Source organism: Schistocerca nitens, chromosome 3 (assembly GCF_023898315.1).
Source record: "Schistocerca nitens isolate TAMUIC-IGC-003100 chromosome 3, iqSchNite1.1, whole genome shotgun sequence".
NCBI classification, from domain to species: Eukaryota; Metazoa; Arthropoda; class Insecta; order Orthoptera; family Acrididae; genus Schistocerca; species Schistocerca nitens.
In genome coordinates, this window is record NC_064616.1 from 887832119 (window position 1) to 887854994 (window position 22876).

At 43.2% G+C, this 22876-nt stretch overlaps 1 protein-coding gene across 1 annotated transcript; it reads left to right on the top strand.

Moving 5' to 3' along the window:
- Window positions 1-3700: 3700 nt before the first annotated feature.
- On the top strand, window positions 3701-4138 carry LOC126249466 (uncharacterized). The gene has a single exon (XM_049951121.1). The coding sequence runs from the start codon at window positions 3701-3703 to the stop codon at window positions 4136-4138; it is 438 nt and encodes a 145-aa protein (XP_049807078.1).
- Window positions 4139-22876: the final 18738 nt, after the last annotated feature.

Below are 22876 nucleotides of genomic sequence, written 5' to 3' on the forward strand. Positions count from 1 at the left end.
CCATAAGGCGCTTAAGACATTGCTGCTCATTCCTGACCCACTCTTTGACAGCAGCCCTCCAGATGTCATCCAGTGTCTGAGATGAAATCCAGCAAGTTTCAACTAGTCCCAGACATGCTTTTTGGATTTGTGGCAGCAGATACCACAGGCAAATTCATTTCGTTGAGTCTTGCCATCAGGAGGATGGCGTAAACTAGTCCGGTGTGGAATAATCATTAGTTATTGACTTGAAAGAGGAATTCATCAAAATGTTTACTGTAAGTCTGGACAGTAGGTTGGAGGATTTTATTATGATAGTGATGATGATTGGTATCTATATGTGGTACCAGCCAAAAATGTGGTCCATCTCGATGCTCGACCTGTAGGGCTACACACTTGATGGGCTTTGCTACATGGTGGCCCCACACTATGACAATCACAGCCATCAGACAGACTTATTGGTGAAGACAGCCAGATGCATTTGATCAGAGTGCCTTTCCAGGTATCCCCATACCCAACTACTTAGTGCTTTTAATGGATCTATAGAGGCTATATTGGCCAGCTGGAGATAGTTGTGTACTGTCTAGGCTGACATAGCCCTCCAGCTTACCTACTAAGACAGTGTACAGTTCTGTTAGTCTACATGGGTACTTACAAGCTAGTATTTATAGATAACTGTCAACAGCCAGTGTATTGGTTGTGTGCAGGTGACCACTGTGAAGCAGATCATCTGCGGTTTGTGCCTCAGGGTAACAGTTGAATGTTTGAGTGATAATGCAGTGTGCATAAATTCGGTGGGTAATTTTGTCCTGACAAGTGATCTTAATGTAAAGTGGCAACTCACTTGTGGTCTAATTGACCCTTCGAGACATGTCAAGAGACTGGGCAGACTATGCAAGCAGCATTGTCCTGTTCATGACTGGAGCCACAACGTGCTCAAATGAATTGCACTGAGAATGCATATGCCTATATGTAATCATGTCTTGTGGTAAAGAGCATTTTTTTGCAACTAATAAGTGAGATACAGAACGTTTTGGAGCAGGATAGAGCACAGATCTGCCACAGAAATGAATCGCATGACATTTTTGCATGATGCCATTAATGAGCACACTGGAATTTGCTTCAAGGCATAATGCAGAACGTTTGAACCTGTTAATAGTACAAAAATGTGTGCCCAAGCACTTATTTGTTGTGATAGTATGTAGGAATGATTATTAAATCTTACTTTAAAATGAATACAGTTCTACAGCTACTAAATATTCTAATGTGTTGGCCGCAGTTTTAGTTGCATAAAAGATTGTTACTCATTCGTAACAACTGAATTAAGCGTGTTAACCATCTGGTGTTTAGCCAAGAACCTACATAGAAATACTGCTGTTCATTAACAAAACTACACAAGAAATGCAAAATCACAGTAGCAGAATGCTGAACATGGAACTCGCTTTGCAGCATCCCAGTTGTACTGCATTAATCATATCAACATCACAAACTGATGTAAGACGATTAGCTGCAACTAATCAAGCACAAACATCTGCTCAAATTGGCAGAAAAAAAGAGGGTGAAAACTCTTGCATGTGATACAAAAATTTGTGCGAGGGGAAAAAATTCAGCTACTGGTACTGATCAAAGTTTGATAATATGTAAACACAATAAATATGGTGCTAAAATGCTAGACTGGACGTATCAGGACAACACAAGTATATACAGAATAAGTAATAATTGTGTTCTCATATTCCAAATTATGTATGAGTTAGTTTACATAGGTATATAATAACAAAATGGAAGATGAGTAGTGGGGGGGGGGGGGGATTTAAAGAATTTGTATTGCTTTATTGGTCCTGTAAACTGTGTTTAGGTACATATTTTGCACAAAAGATGTAGGACTAGTCAGGTTGGTACAGTATATACATCATCATACACATTATTATTTTGAAAGGATAATAATTAAAAATTATTCAATACATGTTGAATATTGATGACAAATTTAATATAATGAAATAAAATGATAGAGTTACTAAGACTATTTGAGCAGTTACACTACACTTTTCTGGTACTCTAAACACTCAGAAACAGAATAGAAGCAGTGGTCAAGCAAGTACTCTTTGAGTTTCACTTTAAACTTTTGTAAATTTTGCATCTGTTTCAAATAAGATGGCATGTGATTGTACAGCATTATGCCAGTATGATACACTCCTCTCTTACAAATGTTTGTACTTACTGTATTGACATGCAAGTAATGCTTCTGCCTAGTATCATGAGGGTGGTAATCACAGTTATACTTGAAGATATTTCCATCTTTTAAAATACTTCCCTTTGTGAAATTTAATACTTCATACATATATAAGCAAGAAAGAGGCAGTATATTGAGATTTTTAAATATTGGTCTACAGGAGTCTCTGTACTTAGCATGGTTTATTATTCTAACAATCTTTTTCTGTAGCCTAAATGTTTTGTTTGTACCTACGGAGTTCCCCCAAAAGATAATGCCGTACATCAGCAGTGACTGAATACTGCCATTCTTAGTTATTGGTTAACCACCACCATAATTTTGACCGTGCTGCGTGGCATTGAAATCTACATCAGTCCCTGACATCTATACAAAGTGTAGTGCTAAGTACCTTCAGAAACATAGCACATGATAAGGCATTACATATTACAGGTGGATGTAAAAGGTTGGTACTCGAATTTCCCTGTATGCTTCCCTGATGAGATTGTGGGAGTTTGCAAGCCATAGAGGCAGAAGTGCCCATTGCTCTCAAAGTATGTTAACTTGAGAAAATAGAAGGCTCTCATCTGAGTGGCACGAGTCCTGTCCCGAAAATACACGCACAGATGACGACATTGTCTGGTATTTGTCGCAATTAAGGCTTCATTAATGGGATGTTGGTCTGGTGTTCCTGCTGCAGCCCTGTCATTTTTGATGAATGCCGTCAATGGTATCATTGAAGCTCGTGCTACCTGCGGGCATTCCTTTCAAATTCATGTCTTTGGCATTATTTGTTTCTCCAATTTCCTCTGGCACAGTTGCAACTTTCACATTTTCAATTTCATCTGTACATCACTCATGGCCAAACAGACTCACTCCCCCCCAACACAACCCCGTCCCCCACCCCTCTCTCTCCCCACTGCCCCTATCCCCCCACCCCTCTCTATCCCCACTGCCCCTATCCCCCCACCCCTCTCTATCCCCACTGCCCCTATCCCCCCACCCCTCTCTATCCCCACTGCCCCTATCCCCCCACCCCTCTCTATCCCCACTGCCCCTATCCCCCCTGCCCCTCTTTCTCCCCCCTGCCCCTCTTTCTCCCCCCTGCCCCTCTTTCTCCCCCCTGCCCCTCTTTCTCCCCCCTGCCCCTCTTTCTCCCCCCTGCCCCTCTTTCTCCCCCCTGCCCCTCTTTCTCCCCCCTGCCCCTCTTTCTCCCCCCTGCCCCTCTTTCTCCCCCCTGCCCCTCTTTCTCCCCCTGCCCCTCTTTCTCCCCCCTGCCCCTCTTTCTCCCCCCTGCCCCTCTTTCTCCCCCCTGCCCCTCTTTCTCCCCCCTGCCCCTCTTTCTCCCCCCTGCCCCTCTTTCTCCCCCCTGCCCCTCTCCCCCTGTGATTTAATTTTATTGGACTAGTTGTCGAGCATAACGTATCCCCTTGCAGGAGCACTGATCTAAATCTTACGTTTCTCTTCATAGACGGAAGTAAACGGCAACAACAGCTAGATGAAGCACTAGTGGCCATGATAACAGACGAATTTCAACTGCTTTCAACCGTTGAGGACACGAGTTTTCGACGTTTTGTTTCACTGCTGTACCCACAATACTCGATACCAAATCGAAAAAAGTTGAGCCTCATGATCGAGGATGATTACCATAAACACAAAGAGGCTGTAAACTTGGCCATGGAAGACTCTACTTGTGTTTCTTTAACGACCGATATTTGGACCTCACTCAATAGTGAGGCATATATGGCTGTAACTGGTCATTTCACTAACACTAACACAGCGTTAGCTCTCGAGACATTCCGTTTCCCGGAAAAGCATACAGCGCTAAATATTAGTGAGGCGTTAGATAACGTGATTTCAAAATGGAACATTGAAAACAAAGTTGTAAGCATCGCAACTGACAACACCAGTAACATGAGGCAGCTGTACAACTTATTCACAATGGCAACATAGATATGCAAGATGTGCCTTGTTTACCACACACCATCAATTTAGTTGTGAAAAGTTCTTTGAACAGCAACAGTGAGCTCTGCATAATGCGGGAAAAGACCAGAAAAATTGTTAGCTATTTTAAAACAAGTTGCAATGCTAACCGAAAAACTCCATGAGATCCAGGATCTAATGAAAAGAACCTGTTCATAAATTGATTCAGGAAACCGAAACCCGATGGAACAGTACGTTTCATATGCTACAACGTCTAGTGGAGCGAAAGGAATGCATTGCAGCCTGTTTATCATCTTTGTATTCAGGTGTAGAGAACCTCACAGCTGACGAGTGGCGAATTTTGAGCGAATGTTTATGTGTACTGGAGCTGTTTGAAGTGGTAACAAGTGAAATCTCAACTGAAAACTATACCTCTCTTTCGAAAGCTATTCCAATAATCAGACAGCTAATCCTAACCGTATGCAATGGGAAGTGGGCTACCAAGACAGCGCAAGAGCTACAGCAACATCTGCACAACTCACTAATAGCCCAGCTAGAATTAATAGAAACAAAGTACATGCCGTTGCCACAGTTCTCGACCCAAGATTCAAAACCTTACCATTTACGAATCCCATTCATTCAAAACATGCCGTTGCAAGCCTAACTGGAGAGTGCACAAACGTGGTAGAGACCGTACGATCTACTCATTCGGCTGCTAACGACACTAGCCACGAGTACCACTTCGTACAAAACACCAGTAGTTCCTTATGGGCTTCTTTCGATGAAGAGGTTTCCAATAAAAATCTAATGAAAATTGGTTGTGATAGCATAGACCTGGAGGTACAATGATATTTGGAAGAACCATACCTAAAACGCACGGATAATCCCTTACACTACTGGAAAAAAAAAATAATGTAAACAGTTACCCAGGTCTAGCTGTCGTGGCAAAAAAATATCTTTCGAAAACAGGACTACTTATAAACAAACAAATAAGCAGACTAAAAGGTCAATAGGTTAATAAAATCATATTTCTAAACAAAAATCGACGACAGTGCAGCAATGGGATGTAAAAATGCCTTCTGCTGAACAACTTTTGTTTCCTTTCTTTCTTCAATAAGTAAACGCATGTACACAGTTTCTGTACATAAAAGGCTATAGCACTTCTCTTTTACGTTTAAGCATGCGTGCATACATGCAGAATGTACAGGGTAATTTATTTTGTAAGAATAAAGCTTCTGTTCCATGCGAATTCTGTGCTTTGTTTTAAACAACAATTCTATGATTTTTGTCTTATGAGACATATATTAATACTTCAGTAGACATTAATAACGGTAGTACAGTTGATATCAATCATAGAATTTCAAAGTTTTCCGTGCACGTACGTACGACAAGTACGACCGCTGTGGCTCAGTGCTTTGTGTACTGAAGGTTTGTGCAATTTCTCAGAGCGCAGCACGGTCAACTTCTCGAGCGTACCCGAGACATTCTCGAGAAATTGCCTTAGCGTCGCGTGTTTCTCGAGCGTGATCAAAGCCCATCCGTACCTGTCCCTGTCCCTCTCTCTCCCTGTCCCTAACCATCTCCCTATCCCTACCCCTCTCCCTGTCCCTACCCCTCTTTCTCCCTTTCCAAATATCCCCCTATCTCCCCCTCTCTTCCCCTTCCCCCCTCTCTTCCCCTTCCCCCCTCTCTTCCCCTTCCCCTTCCCCCCTCTCTTCCCCTTCCCCCCTCTCTTCCCCTTCCCCCCTCTCTTCCCCTTTTCCCCCCTTTCCCCCTCTCTACCCCTTTTCCCTTCTACACCCCGTCTCTCCCCCTACACCCCCCTGACACTCCCCCCTTCTCTCTCTCCCCCCCCCCCCTCTCTCTCTCTCTCTCTCTCTCTCTCTCTCTCTCTCTCTCTCTCTCTCTCTCTCTCTCTCTCTCTCCCCCCCCCCTCCCTCCCTCTCTCCCTCCCTCTCTCCCTCCCCCTCCTTCCCCCCCCCTGCTCTCACTCCTCTCAGTTTTCGTTTCTAAAATGTGTATATGTTGCAGTGTATTACTTACATTTTGACCACAGTTAAGAGGCGACTTCAAAAAGTAAATTCTACATCTTGTCACAAGCAAAGACAATAGCAACAACAAGAGTGGTGCACTGTCAAAAGAGAACACACATTCTGAGTTGCCTGTAGACACACTTCCACTGCAGTACAGTTGCCAGGTGCACCACAGAGTGCAATTGTAATGGCATGGCAAATAGAAATTTACTGCAAAGTTGAAGTACGCTAAACGTCTAATCTGCACACAGATTTTCCATGAAATTTTGTCGGTATATGGACCAAATGCAGTTTCACATCTGGCAATGATGCAATAGTGCCAAGTATTTGACCAAGGCTGCACAGACATGGCTGATGCTGACCAGGTAGGAAGGCCATAATCATAATCAACAACCACAGGCAACCAAGAAATTGATTCACGGCAACTGCAGATTTTCTAACGTTGCACGAAAGTTCTCAGATGTCCCTTTGTCAAGAAGTGAATTTCTGCCATTGAGAAATTAAACAGTTGGAAGAACGTTTCAGTGATCGCTTATAGAGAATTAGTGACTTGAAAAATAGTGTCACTTTGAAGTGTAGTTTTGCATCCAATATGTTACTTGGCCTCCCACTTACATGTGTAATTTCCTTTTTGAAGTCCCTTTGCGCATGTGTCTGTATGCCACTTGCTAATTCTTTTAACACATTGACATCAGTACACACAGTGATAAATGTTTTGCCACACCGTGAGGCTGGGCTGTGGCTGCTCGCAGACACACAGTGTGAACCTTTTCCTCACAGTGTGCAGCAGTTCATGAATATGCCAGTCACTCTGGAGTTCCAATCTCTTTGCTATACCGTACATCTAAGGGGAGTGGACAAAAACATGGAAAAAAGTACTTAACAATAACTGAGTGTAATGGTTGCTTTAATCGATGTTACTCATTGTTGTAACAATATTTACTGGTGGGAATAGTGTTGCGACCAGACTGCATTGTTGTCAGAACACCTGCAGCTTACTTTTAGTCAAGTATTCACTAGATGCTCACGTGTATGCCTACAAAGAAGTACTGAAGTGGGAATGAGACTCGATGATGATTCATGTGATTCTGAACACGGCATACAGGTCAAAGAATTTTCCGATGGGAGAAAATCCAGCTCCAAGCAGGGCTTACATCGTCCTGTAAATACAATCGTGGACTTCCGGTTTAGCCTTCGAAAGCTAAAGGAATAAAAGAATGGTTAGCTGCTGAATTCTGCTATGAACATATTGCCCACTTTCATCACCACGTGGCATTGTATGAAATGCATCAAGATAAGTTTCTATTAAAATTTCTTAATGTTTTTTTTTCACCTCAGCATAGAGCAGTGGTCGTCAAACTTTTTTGCTCAAGGTCCAAAACTATCAATCTGATGTGGCACCTTGGGCTGCAGATTTCCAGGTCTTTTTATTAACTGGCAAACCACGTAAATGGTAGATTATGAACCTCCAATAGATTAGCTAGAGGTTTACCACTGACTTTCTAGCACTTAAAATCGTTAAAGTCGATACCACTCGGACCACTACGTGTAGAATGTTCTCTGTTTCAGATTGCTGCCACCCTCAATGACCTGTAAATTGTGACACTGTAATTGCCCGACGAAATGTTTCTGCGTTGTCTTTGTGAACAGATGTTTAATAACAGCATATGGACTTATACGAGACACGATCACAACTGTTTTCTACATGTTTTGAAAGTCATTTTTCTTCAACTAACTCGAATGAGCTACAACAGCCTTAATTTTATTTCATACTAGATGAGGTACCTGGCATTGGATAGATATGTATTTATTCCAATCTTACGTTATTCTGTCTCTTCCTTTCCTCACCCTCTGTCGTGCATCTCGACTTTACTCCTCACTCACTATCTCTTCACCCCTTTACCTGTCCATTTTGCACCCCCCCTGTATGTGCCCATGTCCTCCTCCCCCCTTCTCCCTCCACATTACCATCTCCCGCCCCAATAAGACGTTGCCTTTGCTTACCCCAAAATATTTCTTTACAGATTGAAAATAATGTGTGTTATCAGTGTGGTTGAAATCGATCCGAGGGTTTAGGAGGAGAAGTGGAGGATAAAAAAACAAACACACACACACACACACACACTTATTATTAAGAGCTAATGACTATTTCTTTTAACAAATATGTACCTCATATGACCGTTTCAATAATGCGTATTCATGAATCTAGTGCACTTTCATTTAATATTGATACAATAGCTAGTAATTGGTACGAGGCACACGTACCCATTTGTTGTCAGCACTGAGAAACAAACAAAATATTTCCATTATTTCGTCCCCTCCCACCGCAACGACAAATCTATCTGCCCCTGTACCAGGTGGCACCCGTAAAGGTGATAGAACAACTTTACGCGCTCCTACTTACAATCCTTCCAGTATATTTTTCATTTGACGAAAGAGGCAGGTACAGCTGACAGCTGCAAACCATTTATTCTTTACCGGATTTGGATATACCGGTATATCATTTATCGTTCTTGGTTCAAAAATGGTTCAAACGGCTCTGAGCACTATGGGACTCAACATCTTAGGTCATAAGTCCCCTAGAACTTAGAACTACTTAAACCTAACTAACCTAAGGACATCACACACACCCATGCCCGAGGCAGGATTCGAACCTGCGACCGTAGTATCGTTCTTGAGAAATGTAAACATGAGCACATGTTGAAATAGTACTTTAGGAAACAAACCACTTGCAGCTGTTGGATGTATGTAACTCCTTCGCCAAACAACACTGCTGTGCAGTTGCTGACAACAATAAGCCATGTTTATAACACTGAAATTCTGCAATACAGGAAAACTATATTCTTAAGTACCCGTCCACCGGTTCGACGACTATTATATTATGAGAGATATATTCGTAGGAGACATACGAGTAGTTGTCACATTGACAACAATTACATTTTTAGTCAGTCTTCACAGGAGTCGAGTGTTGAGACTGACTGGAATAATCGTTTTGGTAGCACGAGTCAATGATGACATGTGCCATTCACAGACTTTCACAGTGTTTACGAGTGTTGAAAACTGCATAAAATGCTGCTGATCAAACTTCAATAAACTGGAAAAAAGCATACAGTGCATCTAATGCATTCAGTTTAATTATCTGTGTGAAAATAAAATTCACATGACTTTCACAATCTTACAATATTCATGTAGCTAGGCAGGAGCATATGAAGGGCGAAGGGAAGGAAGGGAATTATTAGTAATTTTGAGCCACCACCAAAAACAATCCTGGGAATAGTGTATCTTGTTCTTGAAATTTATTTTAAAGTTCTTTCATGCAAGATTAGATGTATTATTAAAATATTACATTATTCAAATGACCACAAAACTTTATTATAATCGCATTAATCTCAAATTTTCCAAAAATGTAGAAATAAATAAGAAATTTAAAAAATAAGAAAAGGACAGGTGCACTGCACATGCAACAGGCTATATAAGAAAGCTACAGGTCTCTTACTAACCCTGGTTTTTATTCATAATAATTGCAAAACAAACGTAAATACAAAATATAATTTTTCATTAATGTGTCTTGTGGTGTTGAACTTTTTGTGGCTGTGTCGTATATATCTGTGTCGTCTGGGCTGCGTGCAATCCTCATTGCGTCTTCTAAATGACTGGACAACCGATTACGGTATTTATTTTTCAGATACTTCAGTTTTGAAAATGAAGCTTCGCAAAGGTAAGTTGAAGGAAATAGTGTTAAAATGAACTGTACATAGTCTCGTATATTTTTATAATTGTTAGGCACACATTTCCAAAATTCAGTGTACTGTTGTGTTTCACAATGTTCTATAAACAGAGCCTTAAGTTGTGTATCATGCTGAAGTTCGATTATTTCATTTAGCAAATTAGTTTTAGGAAATCCAAATTGGCAGAAAAATTTGAGATCAACATGCCAAGGGTTCTCTACGAGAATGAAGCAGCTTCGAATATTTCTAACATCTGCAAATATGTTTTTTTCTTTCTTCGCAATAGGCTTCCAAATATTCTTTCATGTTTTGGTAAATAGTTTTGGCGATATTTAAGCTTGATCGGAGCATAGCAACAGTTGGAAAATTAAACAGATCTTTTACTTCGAGTTCATTTACATATATAATTGCAGTGTGGCTTCAAATGCAAATATTTTGTTAGTCATTTGCCCAATTATCTTGTTTGGTCCTTGTAATTCCAAGTTCAGTGTGTTGAATTTTTGTGTAATATCTGTAAAAAAAAAAAGAAAAAAAGGTGTAAGTATCCACCATTCATCACCATCAAGTTCAGGATAATTTTTGCCACTTTGTTGTAAGAATAAAATAATTTGAGATTTTAAATTGACAAACCGTTCCAGCACTTTTCCTTTGCTTAGCCATCTGACGGCAGTATGTAGGAGAACATCACTGTAACAAGCTTGTAATTCCTGCAGAAGTTCTTTTAATTTTCGGTGATTAAGTTCTCGGGCACGAACGAAATTTATAACGCTTATAACCGTTTGCATAACATTCTTCAATTTCGTATTTGAAATTTGACATGCCATACTTTTTTGATGCAGTAAGCCGTGAATGGGAGTAAATTGGGCAAATTCCATTCCTTCTTAATCAGTGCTATCAAACCATTGTTGACGCCTGTCATTGACGGACAACCATCTGTACACATTGATATTAATTTGCTCATAGATACGTAATTTTTTACAAATTCTTTAATTACATCCACAAAATCACATCCATTTGTCTGACCTTTCATGGTTATAATTGCTAAAAAATCTTCCTCTATTACCCAATCATTTGTGCAGTAACGCACAAATAATGAAAACTGAGCCATCGAAGCTAAATCTGTACTGGAATCACGTGCAAGACTGAAGTATTTGCATAGTTTGACTTAATTAATTACTGCCTCAAACATATATTTTGAAATATCTTCTATACGACGTCGACAGATAGATCCCTAAAGAGGGAGCTTATTTATTTCAGCTGATATTTGTTTACTGCTGGAGAAATGGCTCAAATGCTCTGGGCACTATGGGACTTAACATCTGAGGTCATCAGTCCCCTAGAACTTACAAGGGAACCTCCCCATCGCACCCCCCTCAGATTTAGTTATAAGTTGGCACAGTGGATAGGCCTTGAAAAACTGAAGACAGATCAATCGAGAAAACAGGAAGAAGTTTTGTGGAACTATGAAAAAATAAGCAAAATATGCAAACTGAGTAGTCCATGCACAGGATATGCAACATTAAGGGTAATGTGAGCTCAGGAGCGCCGTGGTCCCGTGGTTAGCGTGAGCAACTGTGAAACGAGAGGTCCTTGGTTCAATTCTTCCCTCGAGTGAAAAGTTTATCTTCTTTATTTTCGCAAAGTTATGATCTGTCCGTTCGTTCATTGACGTCTCTGTTCACTGTAATAAGTTTAGTGTCTGTGTTCTGCGACCGCACCGCAAAACCGTGCGATTTATAGACAGGAAAACACGTCTGATATAGGGTTAGGTTAGGTTAGTGTTGTTTAACGTCCCGTCGACAAATGGCTCTGAGCACTATGGGACTCAACGTCCCGTCGACAACGAGGTCATTAGAGACGGAGCGCAAGCTCGGGTTAGGGAAGGATGCGGAAGGAAACCGTCGTGCCCTTTCCAAGGAACCATCCCGGCATTTGCCTGAAACGATTTAGGGAAATCACGGAAAACCTAAATCAGGATGGCTGGAGACGGGATTGAACCGTCGTCCTCCCGAATGCGAGTCCAGTGTGCTAACCACTGCGCCACCTCGCTCAGTGTCTGATACACTCCTGGAAATGGAAAAAAGAACACATTGACACCGGTGTGTCAGACCCACCATACTTGCTCCGGACACTGCGAGAGGGCTGTACAAGCAATGATCACACGCACGACACAGCGGACACACCAGGAACCGTGGTGTTGGTCGTCGAATGGCGCTAGCTGCGCAGCATTTGTGCACCGCCGCCGTCAGTGTCAGCCAGTTTGCCGTGGCATACGGAGCTCCATCGCAGTCTTTAACACTGGTAGCATGCCACGACAGCTTGGACGTGAACCGTATGTGCAGTTGACGGACTTTGAGCGAGGGCGTATAGTGGGCATGCGGGAGGCCGGGTGGACGTACCGCCGAATTGCTCAACACGTGGGGCGTGAGGTCTCCACAGTACATCGATGTTGTCGCCAGTGGTCGGCGGAAGGTGCACGTGCCCGTCGACCTGGGACCGGACCGCAGCGACGCACGGATGCACGCCAAGACCGTAGGATCCTACGCAGTGCCGTAGGGGACCGCACCGCCACTTCCCAGCAAATTAGGGACACTGTTGCTCCTGGGGTATCGGCGAGGACCATTCGCAACCGTCTCCATGAAGCTGGGCTACGGTCCCGCACACCGTTAGGCCATCTTCCGCTCACGCCCCAACATCGTGCAGCCCGCCTCCAGTGGTGTCGCGACAGGCGTGAATGGAGGGACGAATGGAGACGTGTCGTCTTCAGCGATGAGAGTCGCTTCTGCCTTGGTGCCAATGATGGTCGTATGCGTGTTTGGCGCCATGCAGGTGAGCGCCACAATCAGGACTGCATACGACCGAGGCACACAGGGCCAACACCCGGCATCATGGTGTGGGGAGCGATCTCCTACACTGGCCGTACACCACTGGTGATCGTCGAGGGGACACTGAATAGTGCACGGTACATCCAAACCGTCATCGAACCCATCGTTCTACCATTCCTAGACCGGCAAGGGAACTTGCTGTTCCAACAGGACAATGCACGTCCGCATGTATCCCGTGCCACCCAACGTGCTCTAGAAGGTGTAAGTCAACTACCCTGGCCAGCAAGATCTCCGGATCTGTCCCCCATTGAGCATGTTTGGGACTGGATGAAGCGTCGTCTCACGCGGTCTGCACGTCCAGCACGAACGCTGGTCCAACTGAGGCGCCAGGTGGAAATGGCATGGCAAGCCGTTCCACAGGACTACATCCAGCATCTCTACGATCGTCTCCATGGGAGGATAGCAGCCTGCATTGCTGCGAAAGGTGGATATACACTGTACTAGTGCCGACATTGTGCATGCTCTGTTGCCTGTGTCTATGTGCCTGTGGTTCTGTCAGTGTGATCATGTGATGTATCTGACCCCAGGAATGTGTCAATAAAGTTTCCCCTTCCTGGGACAATGAATTCACGGTTTCTTATTTCAATTTCCAGGAGTGTATATTCTATACGACACTGGTGACGGCATGTGCGTCACATGACAGGAATATGTTTTCGACCCACCTAACTTGTACACTTGGCGAATGGGTAAAAAGATTCATCTACCTTACCCGATTTAGGTTTTGTTGTGTATGTGATAATCACTCCCAAAAAAGTGATAAAAACATAAGAGTTTGTCACATAAACTGCAACAACTGAATGCAACAGTTTCACAGTCGCACAGTTTTCCCTGTGCTCAGCCAAAAGATATGTTTTTAACTTTTTCAAATTTTTCCCTGTGTAGACCGTCAAATTCTGCATATGTCCAAGCAAATCTGAACATGTCCTGGAATTTTGGAGAGCGAAGTTGATTATGTGCGAGTGCCTGAACTTTGGTAATTGACACACGATCACGTAAACAATACTGCTCTGTGTACCTGTGCAGCTTCGCAAAATAATTGTCTGAAAATAAAATATTTTACTCGAGGGAAGACTAGGACCAAGGACCTCTCGTTCCGCAGCTGCTCACGCCAACCACGAGACCACGGCGCTCTTGAGCTGACACTATCCTTGATGTTGCCTATCATCCACATGGACTACTCAGTTTGTATATTTTGCTTATTTTTTTCATAGTTCCATACAACTTCTTCTTGTTTTCTCGAGTGATCTTTGTTCAGTTTTTCAAGGCCTATCCACTGTGCCAATTTATAACTAAATCTGAGGGGGGTGCGATGGGGAGGTTCCCTTGTTAGAACTACTTAAACCTAACTAACCTAAGGACATCAGGGGCACCAAAACTTAGTTTACCACTGACACACTGACACGACAAAGCTGCGGTACATTGTTGGCTGCGGTACATTGTTGGTTAGCAGGCCGCTCACGCCTTTAGCGCTGCCGAACACCGGCAAGTGGCGCGTTAAATGAATGTGGTGGATGGTTTTTAGTTACCTAATTACTTCCCCGACTTTAATCACAATTCTACGCAGTTTCCGTAAACAAAATGTCGCTACGCCAGACAAGTAGATAACTAATGCTACCCGTGCGAAGCCGAGGAGGGTCGCGGGCTGCACGAAAACATTATCTGGGCCGCATGCGGCCCGCGGGCCGCAGTTTGACGACCACTGGCGTAGAGTAATGGACCGAGCATGCAAAAAGGAAGAAACCAGTGACAGTGATGGATACCATTAGAAACAGGAACAGTGAAGTTGTGCCTGTTCGTGCTTCTACTTCCCAAGGAGTGTCTGGCATGTCAAAGGATAAGTTAAAAAAAATGGTTCAAATGGCTCTGAGCACTATGGGACTTAACGGCTATGGTCATCAGTCACCTAGAACTTAGAACTACTTAAACATAACTAACCTAAGGATGTCATACAACACCCAGTCATCACGAGGCAGAGCAAATCCCTGACCCCCCCCCCCCCCCACCGGTAATCGAACCCGGGCGCGGGAAGCGAGAACGCTACCGCACGACCACGAGCTGCGGATAAAGGATAAGTTATCCTATATAGCAAGCAGGCTTCATGAAGGCGGAAGGTTGCCAAATGAAAGGACGCGATGGAACAGGAAAGGATCATGAGGCGCTAACTACTGCCACTAGGAATGATATAAGAAAAATATAAATGCAGATAGAGCCACCACGGAAGCGGAAAGTCTACGAGAGGTTATTTGCCTACAGATCTCACAGTAAATAAAATGTTCAAGAGATTCTGTGAAGAAAGTAAAACTTTAGGGCTGTAACAATGCTCCTCCATCTATATTGCCGCCCGGAGTGGCCGCGTGATTTGAGGCGCCATGTCACGCACTGCGCGGCCTCTCCCGCCGGAGATTCGAGTCCTTCCTCAGGTGTGTGTGGTGTTCTCAGCATAAGTTAGTTTAAGTCAGTTTAAGTAGTGTGTAAGTATAGGGACCGATGACCACAGCAGTTTGGTCCCTTAGGATAAACACACACACACACACACACCTCCCTCTATATCTACAGCTACATGATTACTCTGCAAATCACCCTTCCGTGCCTGGCAGAGGGTTCAGCGAACCACCTTCACAATAATTCTGTATTAGCATCTGTACAATAATTCTGTATTAGCATACGGAAAAGATGAACACGTATATCTTTCTGTGCAAGATTTGATTTCCTTTATTTTATTATAATGATCGTTTCTCCCTATGGAGGTCGTCGTCAGCAAAATATTTTCGCCTTCATAGAAGAAAGTTGATGATTGAAATTTTGTGAGAAGATCCCGGCGCAAGGCAAAACGCCTTTGTATTAATGGTGTCCATCCCAAATCGCGTATAATGTCTGTGACGCTCTCTCTTCCCAATTTCGCGATAATACAAAACGTGCTGTTCTTCTTTGAACTCAATCAATGTACTTTGTCAAACCTATCTGATCCCACTCCACGCAGCAGTATTCCATAAGGGGACGGACAAGCATAGTGTAGGCAGGTCTCTCTAGTAGATCTGCTACATTTTCTAAGTATTCCGCCACTAAGCCGCAGTGTTTGATTTGCCTTCCTTACAACATTTTCTGTGTGTTCTTCCCAATTTAAATTGCTCGTAATTGTAATTCCTAGATACGTAGCTGAATTTATAACCTTTAGATCTGACTGATTTACCGTGTAACCGAAGTTAAACGGATTCCTTCTAGCACTTGTGTGGGTGACCTCACACTTTCCATTAGTTAGGGTCAACTGCCAATTTTCGCACCATTCAGATATCCTTTCTAAATCGTTTTGCAATTTGTTTTGATCTTCTGATGACTTTACTAGACAATAAGCAACAGCAACATCTGCAAACAACCTAAGACAGCTGCTCAGATTGTCTCCTAAATCGTGTAGATAGATAAGGAACTACCTCAGGGAACGCCAGAAATCACTTCTGTTTTACTCGATGACTTTTACTACGAACTGTGACCTCTCTGACAGGAAATCATGAATCCAGTCACATAACTGAGACGATATTCCATAAGCTCGCAATTTCACTATAAGCTGCAAGTGTGGTACAGTGTCAAAAGCCTTTTGGAAACCTAGCGATAAGGAATCAATTTGAAATCCCTTGTCAATGGCATTCAACACTTCATGTGTGTAAAGATCTAGTTGTGTCTCACAAGAACGATGTTTTCTATATCCGTGTTGACTGTGTGTCAATAGACCGTTTTCTTCGAGGTAATTCATAATGTTCGAACACAATATATGTGTTATACTCTGAAAGGAACGTAATTGGTATACAGTCGGGACCAGAAGACTTGCTTTTATTAAGTCATTTAAGTTGCTTCACTATTCCGAGGATATCTACTTCTAAGTTACTGATGTGGGCAGCTGTTCTTGGTACGAATTCTGGAATACTTACTTCGTCTTCTTTGGTGAAGGAATTTCGAAAGGCTGTGTTTGGCAACTCTGCTTTGGCAGTGGCAGCAGTATCATAGATAGTATTTCCATTGCTATCGCGCAGAGAAGACATTAATTGTGTCTTGCCGATAGCATAGTTTACATACGACCAGGCACTCTTTCGATTCTCTGCCAGGTTTCGAGATAAATTTTCGTTGTGGAATCTGTTATAAGCATCTCGCATTGATGTCTGCGCTAAATTTCGAGCTTCTGTAAAAGATCGGCAACCTTGGAAATTTTGCGCGCTTTTAAATTTGGCATGCTTTTTTCTTTGTTTATGCAACAGTGTTCTGATCCCCTTTGTGTACCAAGGGGGATCAGCTCCGTCGCTTGTTAATTTATTTGGTATAAATCTCTGAATTGCTGTCGATACTATTTCTCTGAATTCAAGCCACATCTGGTCTACACTTACATTGTAAATTTCGAAGGAGTGGAGATTGTCTCTCAGAAAGGCGTCAAGTGAATTTTTATCTGCATTTTTGAATAGGTATATTTTTCGTTTATTTTTGGAGGATTTGGGGGTTAAAATATTCAGTCTCGCTACGACAATCCTGTGTTCACTGGCCCCCGTATTCGTTTCGATGCTCGTTATTAGCTTAGGATTATTTGTTGCTAAGAGGTCAAGTGTGTGTTTACAACCGTTTACTATTCGCGTGGGCTCATGAACTAACTACTCGAAATAATTATCAGAGAATGCGTTTACTACAATTTCGGATGGTGTTTTTTGTGTACCTCCGTGTAAACATGTATTTTCGCCAACATATTGAAGTTAAATTAAAGTCACCACCAACTACACTCATGCTCATAAATTAAGGATAATTGCAGAATGTGGTGCCACACAACGTGGCACTACACAAAACTGGCGCTAGTAGCATAGGCACATAGGGAACACACACGACACAGATCTGTAAGTCCACGGTATAGGTGATAAGTTGAGCAAACCGTCCCGAAACACATGTGCTACAAAACGCTACTGTTTGCTGCGTATGTACCCTGACATCAATATGGGATATGATCACCAAGCACATGTACACAGGCCGCACAACGGGTTGGCATACTCTGGATCAGGTGGTCGAGCAGCTGCTGTGGTATAGCCTCCCATTCTTGCACAAGTGCCTGTCGGAGCTCCTGAAATGTCGTAGGGGTTTGAAGACGTGCAGCGATACGTCAATCGAGAGCATCCCAGACGTGCTCGATGGGGTTACAGTCTGGAGAACAGGCAGGTCACTCCATTCGCCTGATATCTTCTGTTTCGTGGTACTCCTCCACAATGGCAGCTTGGTGGGATCGTGTGCTATGATCCATCAGGCGGAAGGTGGGACCCACTGCACCCCTGAAAAGGCCGACATACTGGTGCAAAATGATGTCCCGATACACCTTACCTGTTACAGTTCCTCTGTCAAAGACATGCATGGGTGTACATGCACCAATCATAATTCCACCCCACACCATCAAACCACGACCTCCACACAGGTCCCTTTCAAGGACATTAAGGAGTTGGTGTCTGATTCTGGTTCACGCCAGATGAAAACCCGATGAGAATCACTGTTCAGACTATACCTGGACTCGTCCGTGAACATAACCTGGGACCACTGTTCCAGTGACCATGTGCTGTGTTCTTAGCACCAGGCTTTATGGGCTCTCCTGTGACCAGGGGTCAGTGGAATGGACCTTGCAGGTCTCCGGGCGAATAAACCATGTCTGTTCAGTCGTCTGTAGACTGTGTGTCTGTCCCGATACACCTTACCTGTTACAGTTCCTCTGTCAAAGACATGCAGGGGTGTACATGCACCAGCGGCTGCGGTAAGGTCCCGAGCAAGGCTACCTGCAGTACTCCGTGGCCGTCTGTGAGCACTGATGGTGAGATATCGGTCTTCTTGTGGTGTTGTGCACTGTGGACGTCCCGTACTGTAGCGCCTGGACACGTTTCTTCTCTTCTGGAATCGTTGCCACAATCGTGATATCACACTTCTTGGCACACGGAGGGCCCGTGCTACGACCTGCTGTGTTTGACCAGCTTCCAGTCGCCCTAGTATTCTTCTACCGCTCATAACGTCATCAATATGTGTACTTGGAGCCATTTTTAACACACAGTCACCATTAGCACGTCTGAAAACGTCTGCACACATCGTTGCACCATACTCTGACATGCACCAACACACTTCTGCGTATGTAGACTGCTGCCAGCGCCACCGTGCGACGACTGCAGGTCAAATGCACCACATGGTCATACCCCGAGGTGATTTAAACCCGCAAACCGCCCACCAAAGCTTTGTTTCAGCATGTATCAGCATTATCCTTAATTTATGAGCATGAGTGTATAATTGTATGAGACCGGTATGTGTTTGAAATTAAACTCACGTTTTCTTTGAACCTTTCAGTAATCTTGTCATGTGTGTTGCAAGGTCGGTAAAAGGATCCAATTATTATTTTATTCCAGGTGCTGAGAATGATCTTTATCCATACTAACTCACAGGAACTATCTACTTCAATTTCGCTACAGGATCAACTACTTCCAACAGCAAAAAACACGCCACCACCAACTGTGGTTGGCGTAGAGTATCCTCTCGGACCACCGTTAGGTTCTTCGAAATAGTTTCGGCTGAACTTATCTCTGGCTTCAGTCAGCTTTCAGTGAGTATAATGATTTGAGCTTCAGTGATTTCTATTAGCGTTTGGAGTTCTGGGACTTTCCCAACACAACTATTGCAATTTACAACTGTATATACAATCTTCCTATGTTCGACCTGCACCCTTTGAGACCGAAGCCCTTTTTGTATTTATCTGAGACCTTCTAACCCAAAAAACCGCCCAGTACGTGCCACACAGCCCCTGTGACACATGTAGCTGCCTGCTGTGTGTAGTGGCCTCCTGACCTATTCAGCAGAACCCAAGACCCAACCATCCTGTGGCGCAAGTCGAGGAATCCGCAGCCTACATTGTTACAAACCGTCTGAGCCTCTGATTCAGATCCTCCACTCAGCTCTTTACCAAAGGTCCACAATCGGTCCTATTGACTACGCTGCAAATGGTGAGCTCTGCGTTCATCTCATAAGCAAGACTGGCAGCCTTTACCATTTCTCTTAGCCAGTTGAAACCAAAGAAAATGTCTCCTGATCCAAAGTGACACATATCACTAGCACCGACATGAGCCACCACCACAGTTGGCTGCACCCTGTGCTGTTCTTGGCATCCGGAAGGCTACTTTTCACGTCTGAAATGCGTCCACCCGGTGTGCACATGAAGTGCACATTGCCTTTCTTCCTCTCCTTGGCAGCCACGTCCTTATAGGGCCCCATAATGCGTCTAAGATTGGAGTTATCAATACCAATAATCCCACCCTCTGTAACTGCCCAGATGGTGCAGGCTGAGAGGTTGCCTCTGAAACAGAACAAGTAACGGCATCTGGCTAAGGGTCAGTGTCAGCCACATACAGCAGCTGGACTCTTTTTGTCACAAAAAATGGTTCAAATGGCTCTGAGCACTATGGGACTTAACATCTATGGTCATCAGTCCCCTAGAACTTAGAACTACTTAAACCTAACTAACCTAAGGACATCACAGAACACCCAGCCATCACGAGGCAGAGAAAATCCCTGACCCCGCCGGGAATCGAACCCGGGAACCCGGGCGTGGGAAGCGAGAACGCTACCGCACGACCACGAGATGCGGGCTTTTTGTCACCCTAACCTTAAGTGTGGCCTCTTGGGAAGTCTTCCTACCACACCCCGAGGCAACCTCCTACTCGACCACAGGTGAGTGGTCAACCTCAGTGTGAGCAGTAACTGGACTGGTCACTGGTGTGGGCCGATCATCAGACTAGACGTGCTGGACGTTCGTCGGATTCGCATGGCCAGGACACAACAGTGATGCCCATCCATTGCACCTTCAAGTACTGATTCAATGTAAATAAAAGCAGAAATGTGTCTGCAGAAGAAGAATGAACTACAAAATACACATGGATTACAAAACATTTGTGCAAAGCAGTTTTATTATAGACTGGAGGAAGATAATCCAACTGTCATTAAGATTTACTTTGACAGGCATCAAAACCAGCCTATTCCAAAGCCATCAGCCAGTGAGATTTTCTATCTAGACTAGTACAGTTACACAATCGTTGCATCATGATGTATACTAAGGACCAAAAAAAAGAAAGTATTTTCTAAACCTGGTTGTAGACAGAATCTTCGAAAGGATGCAGTCAAGTTGCTTCAGCTTTGCTGGACTTTCTTTCTGACTTCGGTAAAAAAACAACCAAATAATGGCACCAATACTACACATATATTCTCAGATTCTTGCAACAGCCAAAATAAAAACAGTTGCATGACAGCAATGCTTACAGCGTTCTTGGAAAAGAGCGCAAAATTCAATAATATTTGTCACTTCTCTCCCGTTCATGGCCATAGATACATGCCTTCAGCCTGAGTGTTTGGTGAACTGAGAAGTTTTACAGGAAAAAGGAAAGCATCTTGTCTCCTAAAGAATGGTATGATATTTTAGAAGAGCATGGTACTTTCAAAGCTAATCACTGACTGGACTGTTAGAAATCTAAAAGGTAGTGCACTGAAAGTGCTAAAATCCAAGTTACCATTCAAAATGAACAACCATTGTATCACCTCATACAAGAAAGCAAAGAAACTTTTTAATGTGTCAGTAAGTGATACATACTCTGGAGATCCAGTACAAGTTGACGTCCTGAGACGAAAGGAACCATGCCATCCAATAGTAATAACATCCACCCTTTTTCCAAAAGAAAATATGGTAAGCAAAGAAGAGAAGAAAGATGTGTCTGCTGGCCATTGTGGCTGATCAGTTCTAGGCGCTTCAGTCTGGAACCGTGCGACCGCTATGGTCGCAGGTTCGAATCCTGCCTCAGGCATGGATGTGTGTGATGTCCTTAGGTTAGTTAGGTTCAAGTAGTTCTAAGTTCTAGGGGACTGATGACCTCAGACGTTAAGTCCCATAGTGCTCAGTGCCATTTGAACCATTTTTTTGAAAGATGTGTCTGCCTTGCTGAAGTATTTTGAAATTCCTGATGAGGCAAAGGAGTTACAAAGAAGTCCCAAACGAATATATAGATGTAAGAGGGATAACCTGACAATAACAATATGACTGTAAAATACAATACATTTCGTGTTATTCGTTTTACGCTTCATGTAGTATTGATAATAATGATAGAAGACAAACAATTATGTTAAAACAATTATCAGTGTCATTGTTGTAGTATGCTACTGTATTTATATTATTATTGTCTGTCTTCTCAAGTCACAAACTATACATTAAAAATGGTATATGAAATAACATATGCGAAAGTATGAATTTTACAACAATGCAGGTATATAATAAATGCTACAGCACATAAGAAATTAGTTGTGGAAAAAATATGTGGAATTAAAGAAGGGAACATAACTGATACCAGCAATAATTATAAGCATTTATCGAATTTTGAAAAATACTGCAAAAACACATTAATATACTGTCAAAAAAGTTTAAACTTCATATATTTCACTACAACATTTTATTTATGTTAGTGAGGTCTGGTAATCATGTAAAAATTTCAGTGCTCTCTTATGTATTTAGGTGAACATAGAAAAACTCGATTTATGAAAAACTGTATCTGTTGCATTTATTGTGTTTTGATACATACTCTCCTCATTATCAGACACCCTTCTCGCCAAAGCAGACCACAAAGGCCTAATAATGCTGAGGTGTGGTGATTGTGGTGGCCAGGGGAGGTGCTAAAATTTACTTTTGTGCTCACAAAACCAATCCTGGATGATGCGAGTTGTGAGAACATTGACCCCGTCGATTGGGAGCACAGCATCACCATTGGGGAACAAGCATTGTACCATGGCACAATGGCCACATAATCCTTGTTAGTAATGTGACCTCACAGAGTTATCTTTGGTGCCCAAGGAATACCATGATATGGCTTACCAAATCATCTCGAAACCTATGGCATGTTTCGCGCTTGGGGCATGAACTTGGCCAGAAGTTTGAAAAATTGTGCAACAACACTCATCCAGCTAAATGGCTTTCTTCCATAGCCAAGGCTTTATGGCTTCAGCACCACGTTTTCCCCTGTGAAGGGCATTTGCGTCAGTGAAGAGTGATTCTGGAATTCCAGCTCATCCTACAGTTCTCTGCTTGTGGAACTTCCT